General features: G+C 45.8%; 1 protein-coding gene across 4 annotated transcripts in view; it reads left to right on the top strand.

Moving 5' to 3' along the window:
* WNK1 (WNK lysine deficient protein kinase 1) overlaps window positions 1-13,367 on the top strand; it is a 96,504-nt gene extending 83,137 nt beyond the window's left edge. For all 4 annotated transcript variants that reach the window (XM_058806040.1, XM_058806039.1, XM_058806043.1 and 1 more), the window contains 7 exons: window positions 44-113; window positions 1,593-1,669; window positions 2,175-2,818; window positions 3,711-3,913; window positions 4,897-5,091; window positions 11,620-11,807; window positions 12,216-13,367. In XM_058806040.1, the coding sequence (XP_058662023.1) occupies window positions 44-113; window positions 1,593-1,669; window positions 2,175-2,818; window positions 3,711-3,913; window positions 4,897-5,091; window positions 11,620-11,807; window positions 12,216-12,530 (1,692 nt within the window). In that variant the 3' untranslated portion in view covers window positions 12,531-13,367. The remainder of the gene's footprint in view (window positions 1-43; window positions 114-1,592; window positions 1,670-2,174; window positions 2,819-3,710; window positions 3,914-4,896; window positions 5,092-11,619; window positions 11,808-12,215) is intronic.
* Window positions 13,368-15,832: the final 2,465 nt, after the last annotated feature.

The raw sequence follows: 15,832 nt of genomic DNA, 5'->3' as shown, positions 1-15,832 counted from the left end.
CTAAGTATTTTAATTTATTTTCTTTTCCTCCCTGAACCTGCAGTCTGTGCCCTCAGTAGCATCAACAGTGGTTACTGGGCCGGTGTCCACAGCAACACAGAGTCTGAAGGATGGTAAGACAGCCATGATTACTTTAGGTGATTCCTCAGCACGGAGATAGAAATCAAAATGGAACAGAATAACCACTTGGAAGGTTACAGCCTTTTCTACTGAGTTATGGAATGGCAGTTCCTTCAGGGCATTTTATTAGTTTTTAGTAGCCAGACTGAAGTTTTCCCCTGTGGGCCATGAGGAGGGGGACTGATAGATACTTGTGTATTGTAGTGACTCATTTAGGAGTTAAAGCTTTCCAAAATGCTAAATTAAGAGTCAAAAAGAATCTCTACTCTGCTGCTAGGGTACAGTATCAGGACTTGAAGGAACTGTTTTCTGTCATGTGCTATGTTCCTGGCAACAGCAATAGGACCCATTTTGTGTCATTACACTGTGTTCTGCATGTAGGATACCTCTCCCTTACCCTAAGGGTGTTTCATTTCTGTTTCAACAGAGAAGCCAAGCTTAAACTAGTAAAAATTTAAGTAAGGTAGTAAGAGACCCAGACTTCTTTCTGCTTTAGAACAACTGAAGGTTGGCTGGCTGATCACCAGTTCAAGTCTGGATGATCAATGATTTTCAAATCTGTATGGATTGAGTTACTGCGGGGGGAATACAAACACTTGAAAAATAATCTGAGATTTTCCTATCATTATTCATCTATTTGTTTTCATTTTTTTAAATATTCTATTTTTAAAAGAAGCTGTTAATATGGTGCTGAAATTTTTTCTTGAGCTGTCTAGTAAACACTATTTAACATGTGTGGGCTTCTGAAGTTGAATAACAAACCTTCAGAAGCCAATAAAACTGTGAAGGAAAATAAATTATATACTCTAATTTTGGGACATTGGTGAACTATAATGTGGAATGCATTAGTCTGCTATAGAGTTAGTTGGATTTTGTCTTTTAAATTTAGAAAGTAAAGGTAAACATACTGGGAAGTTGCTTAATAAACAGAGCAAGCTGTCCAATAGAACTGATTTAAAAATAGAATGTTATTTCTCAGCTTTGTAACTTTATACTGCCAGTGCACAGAGCAACAAAATTAGGAGCTGACACCTAAAAATCCAACTTGGAGAGCTTCAGATAGACTGCTTTGAGTAAATGTGGCTTATAGCATTTCTTCAACTTGCCCCTTTTTGGTGAATAATTTGTCCCCAGTGTTGTGAAATTTAGGTAGTCACTCTGGGTATTGAATCAAAATAAGTTTTTTCTTTCATAAAGCTCTATTTTTATTAGTTGTCTATTTCACATCTCTGAAATGAGTGTGCTTTTTTTTGTTGCCTGAAAGTGTAGTTTTGCCAAATACACTGTGCAGGGAAGGTTTGTAGAAAAATGCTTCGACTTAACAATAATTAACATTTTAATGTGGTGCTTTGAGTCTAGAAGCCTCTTTGGAGTTAACAGCTACTTGAATTTGAAGTACATAAAAAGAAATGGTTGGAGTTGAAATAATATGTTGCTCATTGTTGTTTTAATCCCATTTTCCTTTTCCTCAGCTTTGGCAGCAGGTGATGGAGAGGGCAATGCTGTGTGTGCTGCAGGAGCCAGTGTGCTGAAGATGGGGCGGTTTCAGGTACCAGCTGCTAAACTCACTTGGCTCTTGGTGCAGCTTCTTTGGGTGCTTCCTGGCAGTGCCAGCTCAGTGTGCCATGTGCAGCACTTTGCTGTCCTCGTAGAGATTGTGAAAGCAGGTCTGCAGATGCTGTTTCCATTCAGGGCAGAGATTGCACAGTCTGTGCAGGCCTGGAGTTGTGAACATGGGGTTTCATCAGGTGTTGGCCTTGGTCTTTAATGTTGGGCTGCTCTTTCACTATCAGGGCTGGGATGTTCACTGTGTTCTGTCCTGCTGGTGAAGGAGGCCCCATCTGAGGCTGCTGTTTCTTGGAGTTAATCCTCCAGATTACAAGAATGCTGCTTTGTGGCAGTGTTTTGCCTGGTGGGAAGCAGTGGCTTGCTTTGTGGCATACCTAGGAAATGAGTTATTTTCCCCTCTCAGATGCGTCTTACCATTAAGGGAAATAAAAGCAGCACGTTAAGGAAAAACTAAGGAAGTCTGCATGATTGTATTTCTATTATAGGTCTCGGTGGCAGTGGATGATGTGCTAAAAGAGGGTGACAAACCTGACGCGAAGCCAGTGCAATTTGAAACCACCTCCAGTGATTCTTCAAGCCTTTCTGGCAGTAGCCCAGAGAGCACGCTGGTGAAGCAGGCTGGGAAGAGCGGGGCTGTGGCTGCCACCCCCTTGGATGTGGTGGATGGCATTCCTGGGGCAGCTCCCGCGCTGGCAGACGCTGCTCAGGCCACCAAGGTTGGGCGCTTCCAGGTGACCACGGCCACGGACCAAGTGGGGCGCTTCTCCGTGTCCAAGGCTCGGGATGAGGTCAGCTGTGCGGAGAAAGAGCCGGTGACTCTTCCTCTCTCTGTGGGCTTGGAACAAGTTGCTTCTTCAGCTGCAGCTCCGAAGAAAGAGTTGGAGTCCAGGCAGTCCCCACAAATGAATGGTCCATCCTCTGATCCGGAGGTCGCTTTCCTCAGTGGCATGGCTAAGGATTTGGATGATGGCTCAGGGAGCCCAGACTCTGTCCAGCACCTGGGATCAAAGATCAGCCTCCCTGTTCAGAGCCTCAGCAACTCCTTCAACTCCTCCTACATGAGCAGTGACAATGAGTCGGATATTGAAGATGAAGACTTGAAGTTGGAACTCCGTCGGTTGCGGGAGAAGTAAGGGTGGTTTTTCTTTGGGTGGTTGTAATGGTTGGATGGAAGTAAGGCTTCTCCTTTGGGTGGCTGTGTATGGAATAGATGTAACAGCATTAAAATGAATTTCACCTGTTCTTCCCTTACGCTTTGCTAAGTGTCAGGAGCCGTTGTCAGCATTTATGTGGGAAGCAAGGTTCTTTAGTGGGAAAGCAGTATAACTTATAACAAAAGAGCCCACTTGTTTGTTGGGCTGAATTTTCTACCCTGTGACCTTATTGTGTGTAGATTGCCAGCTGTACTATGGATAAGACTGTAGATCTAAGAAAGATTTGCATATCACTGGAGTTAGTGGGAAAAACCTAGTGTTGTTTGAAAATGACACACAAGTCTCTGCATTTCTGGCATTTCTAATGGTTCTTTTCCTGAAGAGACCTTGTTGGCTCAGAAGAAGAATTTAGAAGTGAAGCAATGTGACCTACTAATTTATTTATACTGAAAGTTGTACTATTTCTTAGAGTAGCTGGCAGTTTTAAATCCTGTGTATGCAACTGCTCTGAAACAAATTGTAAGGCAATACTAGTGTAGAAGTCTCCAAGGCCATATGTTTGAGAAAATGAGTAATCTAGCTATTCCTGTAGCATTTGAATGCTTTTTTTGTACTTCTGTTTATTCTGGTTTTGTGATTGCAGTGTTGGGAACATAGTTTTGGAATTCTAGCCAGGGCTAGAGCACACTGGAAAATGGCGAGTGTTCTGTGGTTATTATTTAGTGGAAAAGATTTATTTACTTCTTTCTTAAATATTTGAGAGTTTGACCAAAGAAGCAGCTCTGGCTCGACTGGAGGGGAGGAATTGTTTGCAGCTCTGTGTATACATAGAATTCCTGTAAATCCCACTGTTTTGTAACTTGTTAGGCACCTTAAAGAGATCCAGGAGCTGCAGAGCCGCCAGAAGCAGGAGATTGAGTCACTCTATGTGAAGCTGGGCAAGGCTCCACCTGCAGTCATTATTCCCCCAGCTGCACCCCTGTCAGGAAGGAGGAGACGACCGACGAAAGGAAAAGGCAGCAAGTCCAGTCGAAGCAGCTCCCAGGGACATAAAAGCCCTCAGCTATCAGGTGAGGCTTCCTTCAATATTGTTAGCAGATAAAACAGACCAAGTACCATCTCTCATTCTCATTCTATCTTTGTCTTTTCTTTTGAGGAAAGTGTGTGTGTGTCTGTGTAACAGTTCCTCCCTGAATTTCTTTCATAATTTTTGAAATTACTTTTGCCGTTTGGTAGTCTTGCTTGAGACTTTTTCAGTCCACTGAAAGAGCAGTTTTAAAGTTGTGGTTTGTGTTTTTTTATGTCAGTCATTGGGCTCTGACTAGGAAGAAAAGTGTAAATTTACAGTATGGCAGAAAAGTTTGGTTTTTAAAGATAAACTGTGCTTGTTCCCTCCTGCAACTGATTTTGCAGAATGGGTCTGGTCTCTTTAGTCATCTGCAGAGAATTTTTTTCTAATTTAGTACCACTTAAGCATGATATTACTGGTGTCCTTACACTGCAGCAACTCCCAGTGGATGTGAGTTAATATAGTGGTGTTTTTTCATGGAATTGAAGATTTGTTGTACTTACAAACGGAGAACCAGTTTCAATTGTCAAGGCTTCCTTTCTTACTAAGACCATTTTTCTGATAAACAGAACTCAGGAACTAATTCTGTTTACTGATTGAGTGATGTGGGTGACGGATACTCTCTGGGTAATTGGAGATTCTCCAGTCCTGCAGCAGGAGCAGTGTTGGAGGGCCAGCAGTGCCAGCAGAAATATTTGATACTGCTTCTTGTGTATTCACTTTGGTAATTCCACGTCATGCTGAGATTTCTGTATCCACTCACCCTGCTCATTTCTGCTTTGCTGTGTGATAGAGAAGCTCTGTGAGCACATAAACCACAACAGAGTTGTCTTAAAACTGGGGATTTTTTCTCATCTCACTGCTTTCTCAGGAATTGGAGTAGTTCTCTCCCCCTGCCTCTCCTACTCTTGCCTGGATTGTCATGCTTGATCAGGTTCAGAAATATATGCAAACCAAAACTTTTTGCCTTCCTTCTTCCTCTAGGCAACCTGTCAGCTCAAAGTGCACCATCAGTCTTGCCCCCTCAGCAGACCCTTCATCCTCCTGGCAGTGTGCCAGAGACTGGGCAGAACCATTTGTTACAGCCCCTGAAACCTTCACCTTCCAGTGAAAATCTCTACTCTGCCTTCACCAGTGATGGTGCCCTCTCGGTACCGAGCCTCTCGGCGCCAGGCCAAGGTAAGACTCCAATTGCAATTGGTGTCATTAGCAGTGAAATTTAATTGTAGACTTTATGACACTTGATTTTTAATTCCTGGAGTAAAGTGGCTCTGGGGTCCCCAGCTTTTGTTGGAGGCTGATAAGGATGTTGTTGGCTAGTTTGTAGCTTCTCACTCAGGTCAAGTGTGAGGTGGTTGAAGGTCTGACAGCACAAGGGAGGGCAGTGGGGTGGTGGCAGCAGCCAATTCTGCTGACCTGGGAAAGGTGTTGGCTCAGAGACCAATGAGACTGGGGGGTTGGAAATCAGACCAAGGAAGGGGCAGGACAGGCTTGAAGTCAACAGATAACTGAAATGGTTGGAGTTTGCAAAGACTCAGAGTCATAGTCCTTTTAGACTTCCTAGCTGGTTTGGCTGTTGCTGTCAATGGAGTTTTTAACAGTAAAAGGTAAAAAAAGGCTCATGTTCTTTAATTGTGCGTTATCCTGGAAAGAAGAGTCAGTGTAGGAGCATGAAATGGTGGGAGTAGTAAATTGGTCATGTAGTCAGGTTTCTCAGGTAGTGGGTAGCTTGTTATTAGTATGTTATCAAATAATTTCTCAGGCACAGCTCTGATTTAGTCAGTAAAGGAGGGGTTTTTTTTCTTGTCGTTAGGGGATGATTCCTTTACTTATCTGAACTTAGCTGTTGTAGGTTTTTTTTCCTCTCTGCACATCTTTTTGAAAAGCTTTGCCATAGACAGTTTGAATACATCAATTCTAATGTGTGTTTTTGCTGAAACTGAAGAAGTGCATACAGAAAATGGAAACAGACTTTAAGGAAGAAGTTTTTATAGAGTTTTTTATTAGGAAATATTTCAGGCCTTTTGGAGCTACTTGAATCATCTCCCTGCATCCAGAGTTGTGCAGTACCATTTAAAAACTGGGTACTTTTGCCAGGATTTGGCTTTCCTATAGATTGCAAGTTTAGAGTTGGGTTATGTCCTGGAGAGGAGCAGTGCAGCCCTGGCCTCGTGTCTGGAGGTGCTGGAGGGAGTCTCTTCACTCCGTATATTGTCTCTGTACTCCTTGGTCTGCACTTTGAGACTTATTCTTGTGTGTCGTGATTGCATTTCATCCTTCCAACTTCAAGTTGCTAACATCTTGTAGTGGTGTTGTGTCTCCTCTCCTCTCCTTTCTCTGTTCTCCCTGTTCTTGTTTTCTCACAGGCTGTGCGAAGTTTAACTGTGCATCTGAGAGAGTGACCTTCAAGCCTGGTGGCAGGAGGACCCGATTTCTGAGTACGCCCTGCTTGGCTCTTTGTGTGTAACACCTTTACTCCTTCCTTGTCTGGTTTTTGTTTTGTCTTTTTGGTTTTTGTTTCTGCTGCTTGGATCTGTTTCATGCAGCCCATCTTCATCTGCCACCTTGTATTCCCTCCCATCCCATGGCTCAGCTCAGCTGCTCTTAGCACACCTTTGGAAGTTTGGGTTCTCATGTTTGGTGTTCTCTGCTGTTAAACTCACTATAGCAAGCACTGATTTTCTCTAAACCTTGAGAGGAAACTTTCAGGATAGGTCAGTGAAATGACACAAACTGGGGAGACTTAGCAAGGCCCATTGGTAATTTTGCTTCAGCAAAATTAAATGACGTGAGACTTGTAGGGGGGATAATCTTTGTAGTGGAAGATGGAGGAAGATTTGTTTTCCAGGTTATCCCTTAGCTGGACAGTTCAGCAGTGGTGGGGGGATTGTTGCCCTCCCTGGCAGTGTGCTTGCAGCACAAGTTGGATGTGTGTCCCCAAAGCTGGTGGCAGTGGAGAGCTTTGATGCCACCTGTAGGCAGCTTGCAGTGATGACTTGTGTTCATTACCAGATGGCTGGCTAAAGATCCAAGTGTTAGAGGGGTTTTAAAATAATTAGAGAATAAATCCAGGCAAAATCAAAAGAACCTTACCTACTAATGGGCTCAGGTTTAGAAGTTTTTCCTGTGAGTTGGAGATAAATTAAATATAAAACAAGTAGCATTAAAAATGGGTAAATAGACATTTCTAGACATCCTGTCAGCCCTCACAAGCTAGCTTGCAGCTCTTTTCAGAATCCTCTCATTTGTACTTAGATTAGTCCAGACTTACAAGAGAGCCTCAAACTTCTGATGTGGCTGAAATAACAAAATGCTTGAGCCAAGGCTGCTGGTGTGACGCTTTTTATTGGGAGTGCTGCAATATCTCCCATGCTGGACCCTTTAAATGTCCTACCTTTGTTTCCCACCCTCTGGAATGACTCGGTGTGAGGAAGTTTGGGGTGCTGTCAGGAGCCCCCTGGCTGCTGCACTGCATGGCAGTGCCACACATCTGCATCCTGTGTCTTGCTGTGCTTGGCAGGGCTGTGTGTGGGAGCTGGGCCTGCCCTTCTGCAGAGACAGCTGCAATGAACAGCCCTGTCCTCTGAGAAAGGAAAGGAGGGAAACCTCTTCCTGGCTGTTCAGTTTTGCACTAACCAACCCACTTCACTGGGTTTGGGATCTAAGCACTGAAATGATTTAATTTTTCAAATTTAGCAACTTTAAATGTTTTTGCTGTGTATATTAAAGTGCAAATGTGCACTGACATCTGCACTATCCAGATTTAACGTTCCTTTCTTGGAAGAAGTTAAATTCTTACCAAAGCTAACTTAAAATTCTTTTTTGGGGGAAGGGAACATGAAGAACAGCCAGTCTGTTTCTAGAATTGACATTGAATTGAATAAATGAGAGTATAATTTACTTCCAAGGCCTAGGCTTGCTGTAAATTGGCTCTCATCTGGCTATAAGAGTCCTTTGGCATGTGTGTCTCGTGCTTCTGGGACTGATGCTAAGGGAAGCAGATTCCTTTTGAAAAGGGTGTTGTAGCTGTCCTGTAAAAGCAGGTAGTACTTGGCATGGCTCAGCTTGGCCTGGCCCCTGGCTGGCTGCAGGCTGCTTGCTTCCTGGAGCCCTGTCCTTGAGGTGCTGTTGCTGCTGTGGAGAGTGACAGCTGGAGAAGATACTGGCTTGGAATCAGTGCTGTTGAGGAAACAGTGCAGTGATTGATGCTTTTAACTGTGCAGCTGGAGAAACAGAGTGGTACAGCTTGGCAGGGAATGCCTGAACTGTTTTCACACATCTGAGAAAAGAGGGTGACAAACTAAAAGCACTTGACCTATCAAATAAATCTGTTGCTGGTTGAAATTTGATAGTTCTAAAATGCTTCCTAGGTCCTGGCAAAAATTGAGTATGTCCTTGCTTTTCCTTCTGTGATAACAGCCACAGTTGTGACTGTTTGATAACAGTTGTGACCTCAGTGTCTCCTGCCATTCTTCACAATGGTTTGGGAATTAGGAAGAATAAATGTAGGAGGCTGGGCCTCTTCTCTTTGTGATTAAACTGTCACACGAGTCTTTGGGTTTGTCTGGATTGTCCCAGTAGTGACTGTTAAAGCCCTGCTGTGCTGTGTCCTCTGTTTCTCACCAAGCTTTTTGTAATGTTTCCTGATACTAAACATTTCTCACTGTTTCTCTTATCTTTAACAAATTACTCTCTCTTTGTGCTTCAGGGAAGATGGTGAAAAAAGTCTGTCCTTGCAACCAGCTCTGTAGTAATTATCTTATTTCTGTTATCTCCAATTCCTGATTGTAAATCTATTCATCAGCTTTTCCTGGTCACTGAAGCCTTATGTCCCTGACTCTGTCTCCAGCACAGCATCTGTCTGTCTGTGTTATGCCCTCTAATGTGTGCTCTGTCCTTAGAATATTGGCTAGGCTGGTGCTGCCTTTGCAGCCAGGTGGAGGCAGGCAGAGCCTCCCCTTCCCTGTGGAGCTCTGCTCTCACTGGTGACAGTGACATCAGGGTCAGTTGCTCATTGTAACCCGCTGGAGCTGTACTCAGAGCAGCTGCTTGGGTTGGGATTTGATGGGGCTTATCACCTCAGTGATGGATCCAATTGCAGACACCCCTCCAATGTTTTAAAAGCCTCAGAGAAAGCCATCAGAGATCTCCAGTGTGTCTCCCAAAGCAAGAGATGTTCAGAAAAGCCTGTGTGTGCACATGTCATATAAGACTGTTTTAAAGGTGTCATTTGACTGTGGTTTATGGGGAAAAAATCCAAGAGCAGAATGAAGGCATTATAGGTAGTGGGCTGGAGAGAGAGAGCCTGTTTCACTTGAGATGCCTCATGTCAGAGCAGAACTGGGGATGGCTGCTGTGACCGAGCAGGAATGTGGGGGTTGTTTCCATGAATGCCACAAGTTGAAGCACTTGCTTTTCAGCCTCTTCTGGATGGCACTTTCTGCAAGCACTGAGTGTCAGAGCTCAAATGTAAAATTCCTGACAAGTCAGTTGTAAATGAACCTTAGGTGAGAGCTCTGCTGGAGGCCATTGTGTCTTTGACTTGAGACTGGAGCTCTCTGACTAAGCCACTCTGGGAGGCAAAGCTCTGGCAGCCTTTGTCACCCTGAACCAATCTAGTTCTTTGGAAAACTCTTGAATTCCCCTAAGGGATCTTTCATCTCTTCAGCTGAAAGTGCTGTAGTCTATGCCTTGATTGACTTTCCCCCTTCTGTAAGCTGAGGAAACTCTGGTGTAGGTCCAGGATCCAGAGTACCTAGTGATTAAAGTGGAAATGTGAAATGGCACAAGTGGATTCTGGCCATCCTGAAGAGGATGAGAGCAAGTGTGTCAATTCCTGCATGCACCTCATGGTGGAGTGTGGTTATTACTGGTTTTGGCAGTGTTCCCCCTCCCACAAGTAACCTCTTCCTTGCTTTTGCCTCATTTGTATTTAACTTTACCTTTCACATCATTGTTCTTATCAAATGGTTGTATCCAGAGCCCTTCCCACACGGTGCATGCCTGAGGTTCTTGTTATTTCACAGCACTTTCCTTGCAGCACCCAGTGTGTCCCTGCTCCTCTCACTCTCTGCTCAGGGAACCTTTCTCCTCCCTTGCCCTGTGTTCTTGCATGTCTGCCCCCACTAACAACTCCTGTGGGCACCAGCCCAGGAGCCACTTCCATGCTTGAGCTGGAGCTGGTGGGATCAGTGTCCTTCCCTCCTCAGCACTACTAGAGGCAGTAACACTTTATTTGTCCTGCATAGTAAGTATGTCACCTTCCTAATCCACTCCTCAGTACGAAACATTCCTGCAGGGCTTTGGAACCAGTTCTTTCTTTGATACAGTGGTGGCAAGGAATGTGGCTGATGGCCAGGGAAAGTGGGACAGATGAAGGAACTGCCAGGCAAGAGACAGGGATTCTGTCATTGGGCCTTTGCAGTAGAGATGTGATGTTCATTGCTGGCATTTCTGTGATCCCCCTCAATGGCTTCCCTTCAGAAATGCCTGCCATCAACTCAGGTGTTCATGGATTTCCCAGGTGCAGTCTCCTCAGGGAGCAAGTAGAAATATTTGAGGAACTTGAGGAATAGGTCAGGGTGAGTGCAAGCAGTGCTGTCTTTAGCCCTGCTGATGCTGATTTTGTTGCTGGGTCTGCTGTAGTGATAAACTGGCACTTGCACAGCTGTGAATGAGGATACTTTGCAGTACTGCTGGGAATTTAGGATCCTAGGTGATACACCACTTCTTTGCTTTGTGTTATGAGCTCTGCCTTTTAAAAACCTAGATTGGAGTGTAGTTACTTCTTTATAAATGAGTGGCATAGGAAATCTATGCAAAACAAACCTTCTAGGTTGGTTTTCCCCCCCCACAGGATAATGTTCAGCAAGCTTTCTAGCAGAACTGAAACCTGGCATTTATATGAAGGGGTTTTGTGTTCTTGCAGTGAAAAGAGAAACCTGTCAGCTTGTCTGAGGAATACCCTCACTTCAGCCTTCTTTAAGCTGTATTAGTTGTTTGGACCTCAAATGCTTATTCTTCTGACTTAGGAAATCTGAACATAATGGCAAAAAAATGCTTTTAGAGGCAAAAAGCAAACTTTAATGCAGTGCAGAACTTTCCTGCAGATCCTGGCTGTTTGGTGGATGAAGACAGTCCCATTTGGTTATCCTCAAGAACATAAGTATGGCAGCTGTGGGAAACAGCAGTTGCTGTTTGGCTTTTTTCTTTTTTTTTTTTGTAAACTGGGTGAATTTTTCTCTTAATTTCACAAAGTGGAGATAATTTGCTACAGAGCAGCTGGTGATGCTGATTTTACTGCTCCTTATTCAGCATCCAGCATTGTCCTCCAAGATGGAACTGACCTGTACCAGTAGTGGTTGCTGCTGGTTAAAGGTGTAGGATGAGAGAGCGACGTGCCTGTACCATCACTCAGTGCTGAAATCTAATGTCCTTTTTCTCCTACAAACACCTGTAGGCTGCTGCCGCTCCCCTCTTAGGATGACCACTTGCAGCCCTTCTTGCAAAGTAAACCCATCTGTGAAACATTCTGAGAAAATGCCTGTAGGAGCCCTTGCAGTTCCCACTTCAGTGTGTCCTGGAATTGAAGCTCAGAATTAATTTGCATGGCATTTTAACTCCTGGTGTGCCATTTCCACAGCTGCTGAATGCACTAGAGGCAGGCCAGCGCCGAGCCCAGTGTGATGGCTGTGTTTGTGTTTGTAGGGACCAGCAGCACCAACACCGTGGGGGCTGCAGTGAACAGCCAGGCTCCCCAGAGCCAGCCCCCGGCCATCGCCTCCAGCCGCAAGGGCACCTTCACCGACGACCTGCACAAGCTGGTGGACAACTGGGCTCGCGACGCCATGAACCTCTCTGGCAAGAAAGTTGGCAAAGGGCACAGCAACTACGAGGTGAGCTGGGACCCTGAGGGGTGTGGTGGGGGTCCTTCTGTCTCCCTGGGGTTTCAAACATAGCTGGGACAGCAACAACAGCCCTATTCAGCAGCAACCAAACTGCCCTGACCTTGTGCCTATGCCTAGGGGCCCTATCCACGCTATTTGCGGCCACATGCGCTCTTACCCAAAACGACATCAAAAAAATCATTGCCTTCTCCCCTTCAAACCAATGAGGACTAATAATAGCCACTGCTGGCTGGCTCTTCTTGTGGAGGATGTACTGCCTGCTCTGGAAGGGAAGGGGAAATCTCAAGGGGAGGGTCATGACCTGGCCTGTGAATACCCATTGTAGACCAAGGGGTGGACTGATGGTTTTTAAAGTTCCACAGTTAAAGTTTTCTTGGTTGTTGGATTCCCTTTCAGGGCCCTGGAATGGCAAGGAAGTTCTCGGCACCAGGTCAGCTCTGTATCTCTATGACATCTTCCCTGGGTGCTACACCCATCCCTGCAGCATCAGCTACCTCTTTAGGTCCCTTCAGCAAGGCCATGTGCCCCCCGCAGCAGTACGGTTACCCGGCAGCGTCCTTCCCCCCGCCCTGGAGCGGGCCGGGGACGCCGGCGCCGCCGCAGCTCGGCCAGTTCCAGCCCGTGGGGGCCGCGTCTTTGCAAAGCTTCAACATCAGCAACTTGCAAAAGTCTGTCAGCAACCCTCCAGGCTCCAACCTGCGGACCACTTAGCCGTGCCCAGAGACCCTGCTGGCTACACCTCGGGACAGGACATGGGGAGGGAGATGGGGCTCTGTATCACTACTAGTGCTGCAATGAACTGGTAGCTTGCCAGACTGGGAATGAATTTCTCTTTTCCAACCATTGCTGTCGACTCTCTGTAGCGGGAGTTTCCCCACACATTTGGAAGGGGGAGGAGGATGATCGGCATCCTTGTGATGGGACAGTGCTTTCCACCGAGGGGGGCTGCTCTTGTGTGCCACGAGGGCTGGGAGCAGAAGCCAGGGGGTCAGTCCATACAGTCTTGCTGTTAAATATTTCTGGTTGGAGGCTGAATCCACACGTGTGGAGGTGGGAGAGCTGAACCCTAGCATGAGGCTTTAGCATGCTTCTCGCCTCTTCCTGAAGAACCAAGATCCAGAAAAAGCTGTCCAAATTCCCCTCCTCTCCCTCTCCCCAGTCAATAGTATCTGGCTCTGAAATGATGGGGCACACGAATGGACTTGTGGTGCAGCCCGTGCTTGATAGGTCATTACTGCTTTAAGTAAGATATTAACAGCTTTGACTGCAGCATTAGAGCAATTTAAATTGTTAAAAAAAATTTTTAAAGTTCCCTGCGGACATGTACTTACCATCAGTTTTGATGTGGAAACACTGTGATTATATAAATGTTGTTGGACAACAGTAGTTTAAAAATGAGTGGAATATAGAGGGTTAAAAAAGTTAAAAAGAAAAAATGGGAAAAAAAGCTAGCTATATCCTTATACTTATTGGAGACACTTTAACTTTTTCCTTTGTATTTTCATTGTATTAGATAAATAAATGTGAATGTAAAATTGTATAAATTAATGTACTTGAATACTTGTCTGTTCTCCCAGTATGCTTGCTGGATATTTTAGTGCCTTGGACTTCTCTTGCTTCTGCAGTTTAGCGTCGTCTTCCCAGCAGAGCCCAGGCGGGCAGAGGGCCAGGCGAGGGCAGGATGTGTGTGCCCAGCGCCCGGGACGTGTGAGCAGGAGCGCGCGAGGAAGGGAGGTCACCGAGGCCGCGGGGCCGAGCAGTTCTGTGTGGGGGAACGCTGATCCAGGTGGGCAGAGCTGAAGGTGAGGGGTGACAGGGGCCAGGTGGGCTGGGACGGAGGGATGCAGGTGAGGCTACAACGAGACTTAACCAATATTGGCTCTGGAGGCAGGAGGGCTGGGTCAGGAGCGGAGAGAGGATGGGGAGAACGTGTATCTTTGGGAAAGGCCCAACTTAAGATGCAGTTTGACTCCAGCTGTGAAGTGGAAAAGGTGTTTGGTCAGGATGTGACTTGAGGGAGAGGTGCCATTGCTCGTTGGCTTGGGCTTGTCTGCTGGGATTGCTTTTCTTACCTTTTTTTTTGGTAAAATTCATTTAAGCCAGGAACATACTGTCCTGGTGCAACGTCCATTGCCGGCAATGGATGTACTTGAAGCAGCCGGCATCAAGAAGTTTCCTCTGTCTGTCTTGGAGGATTTACAATTTTGTTCACTTAACAAATTTCAAGCTGGTACCAGGACTGTCACTGTCTGTCACTTGTCACCTCTTAGTACCCGTACTGTATCTTCTGCTTTGGTCATTCTCCCTTTTTGCATTTAAGAAATACTGGTTTCCTCTTCAAAGTCAAAATAATACCAGCCAGTATTTATGTAGTGCTGCGAGAAGCTGTGATGGATGAGGGTGTGGCTTCCTGGTGCTTGGCAGGATGTCACCGGTGTCCTGGAGGCTGCTGCATCACAGGGCTGTTACTTGTCCACGTTTGTTTTAATCTCTGTTCCCTGCTGGGGCCTTAGTGGGGAGTTTTGGTGTCTGCAGCTGTTCTCATGCTGTTGTTTTCACAAAGAAACGTGCGGGATGCTTTCGGTCCCTGTCCCCTGTTCAGCAGCAAGGTGGGCACAGGCTGAGGGGGACAGGGCAGGCTCCGGGGGAGCAGGAGAGCAGCGGCCCCGGGGCTGAGGCCAGGTGGGAACCCCTGAGAGGATGGATGCAGGGGGAGGCTCCTGAGCACACCCAGGGAAGCAGGACCGGGACAGAGCTGAGGCAGCAATGAGACAAGGGCAACACTCGTGGCAGAGGAACTGGTCAGCTGGATGCAGCACATGGTTATTTAAATTTGATCTAATAAGTTTGAGGTCGTTTTTTCACTTAATGTTATGCAAGAATTGGTTTTATTTACCATTGATTTTTTTTTCTCCCTCCCTCTCCTCCTGTGGATGAATAACTGAAGTCTAGAGGAATAAACTAATGCTACTGAACTGTTAAATTATTTTGTTTAATATTACACTTTGAGTATCTTTTTCCACATAAAATCTGTTTCTGAATTACAAGCGTTTTCTTTACATTATTTAACAATGTACACTGTAAAAAAATAAAAATAAAAAAAATAAAATTAATTGAAACTTTGGGCTTCCCTGGCCGTAGTTAGTTGTGTTTTGCACTGAAACCTTCTCCTATGACTGTGCCCCGTGCTGCAGTTTGTTACCTTTGTAGAATATTGAATGAAGCCATTCAAATAAACCAAACCTGCTTTGGTTGAGCTGTGGGTGTCCTTGTGGAACATCAGGTTCCAGCCCCTCTGTCCTGGTCCTGCAGTGATGGAACTGTTACCCAATTTACCAGTTTGTCACAGGAAATACAAGAAACCCAATTTAATGAGAATTTTAACTGCTCAAAAGCAGTGACCAGCCTTTGGCCTTGAACAGGATACTCCGAAACAAGGTACTGCAAAGAGTAATTCCTAAATGGATCTTGGGGAGTGGCCTGAGGGGGGGAGAAGGGATCAGCTGTCACTGCTTTCGTGGCTGAGACTGTCACCAAGTTGCCAATGCACACAGCTGTGGCGCACAGGACGTGGTGGCTGTCCCCGTGGAAGCAGAGGTTGAGGGAGGGCGTGCCATGGTGGGTCCTGGGCTTGCTTTTGGCACTGAGGGATGAGCACGGTGTCCTGAGGGCCCTTCCCGGCTCTTGTGCTGTCCCGTGCCTGCTCCTTGGGGCTCCCATCCTGCAGGGCCGGGAGAAGGAACCGCAATAACAGCACCTCAAAGCTCCTCCTCAGAGAAGGACTGACTGACGAAACTATGGGAGGGGCTGAGAGTATAACAGGCAGAACACCCAGAACATCCATTTTGCAGGAGGGCACGTGGCTGCTGGTCACAGAAACTCTCAGCGCTGTAATTTTTCCTTTTTCAGTAATTTGTTGTGTTTTTGTTAAGGTTTAATAAATCTTTGAAATTTTAAAAGTGAGCGTCATTTCTCGCAAGGAGGAATTTGGAATTTCTAAACACTAATTGCTG

Source organism: Ammospiza caudacuta, chromosome 5 (genome assembly GCF_027887145.1).
Source record: "Ammospiza caudacuta isolate bAmmCau1 chromosome 5, bAmmCau1.pri, whole genome shotgun sequence".
Lineage (NCBI taxonomy): Eukaryota > Metazoa > Chordata > Aves > Passeriformes > Passerellidae > Ammospiza > Ammospiza caudacuta.
This window is presented reverse-complemented; position numbering and strand designations above follow the sequence as displayed.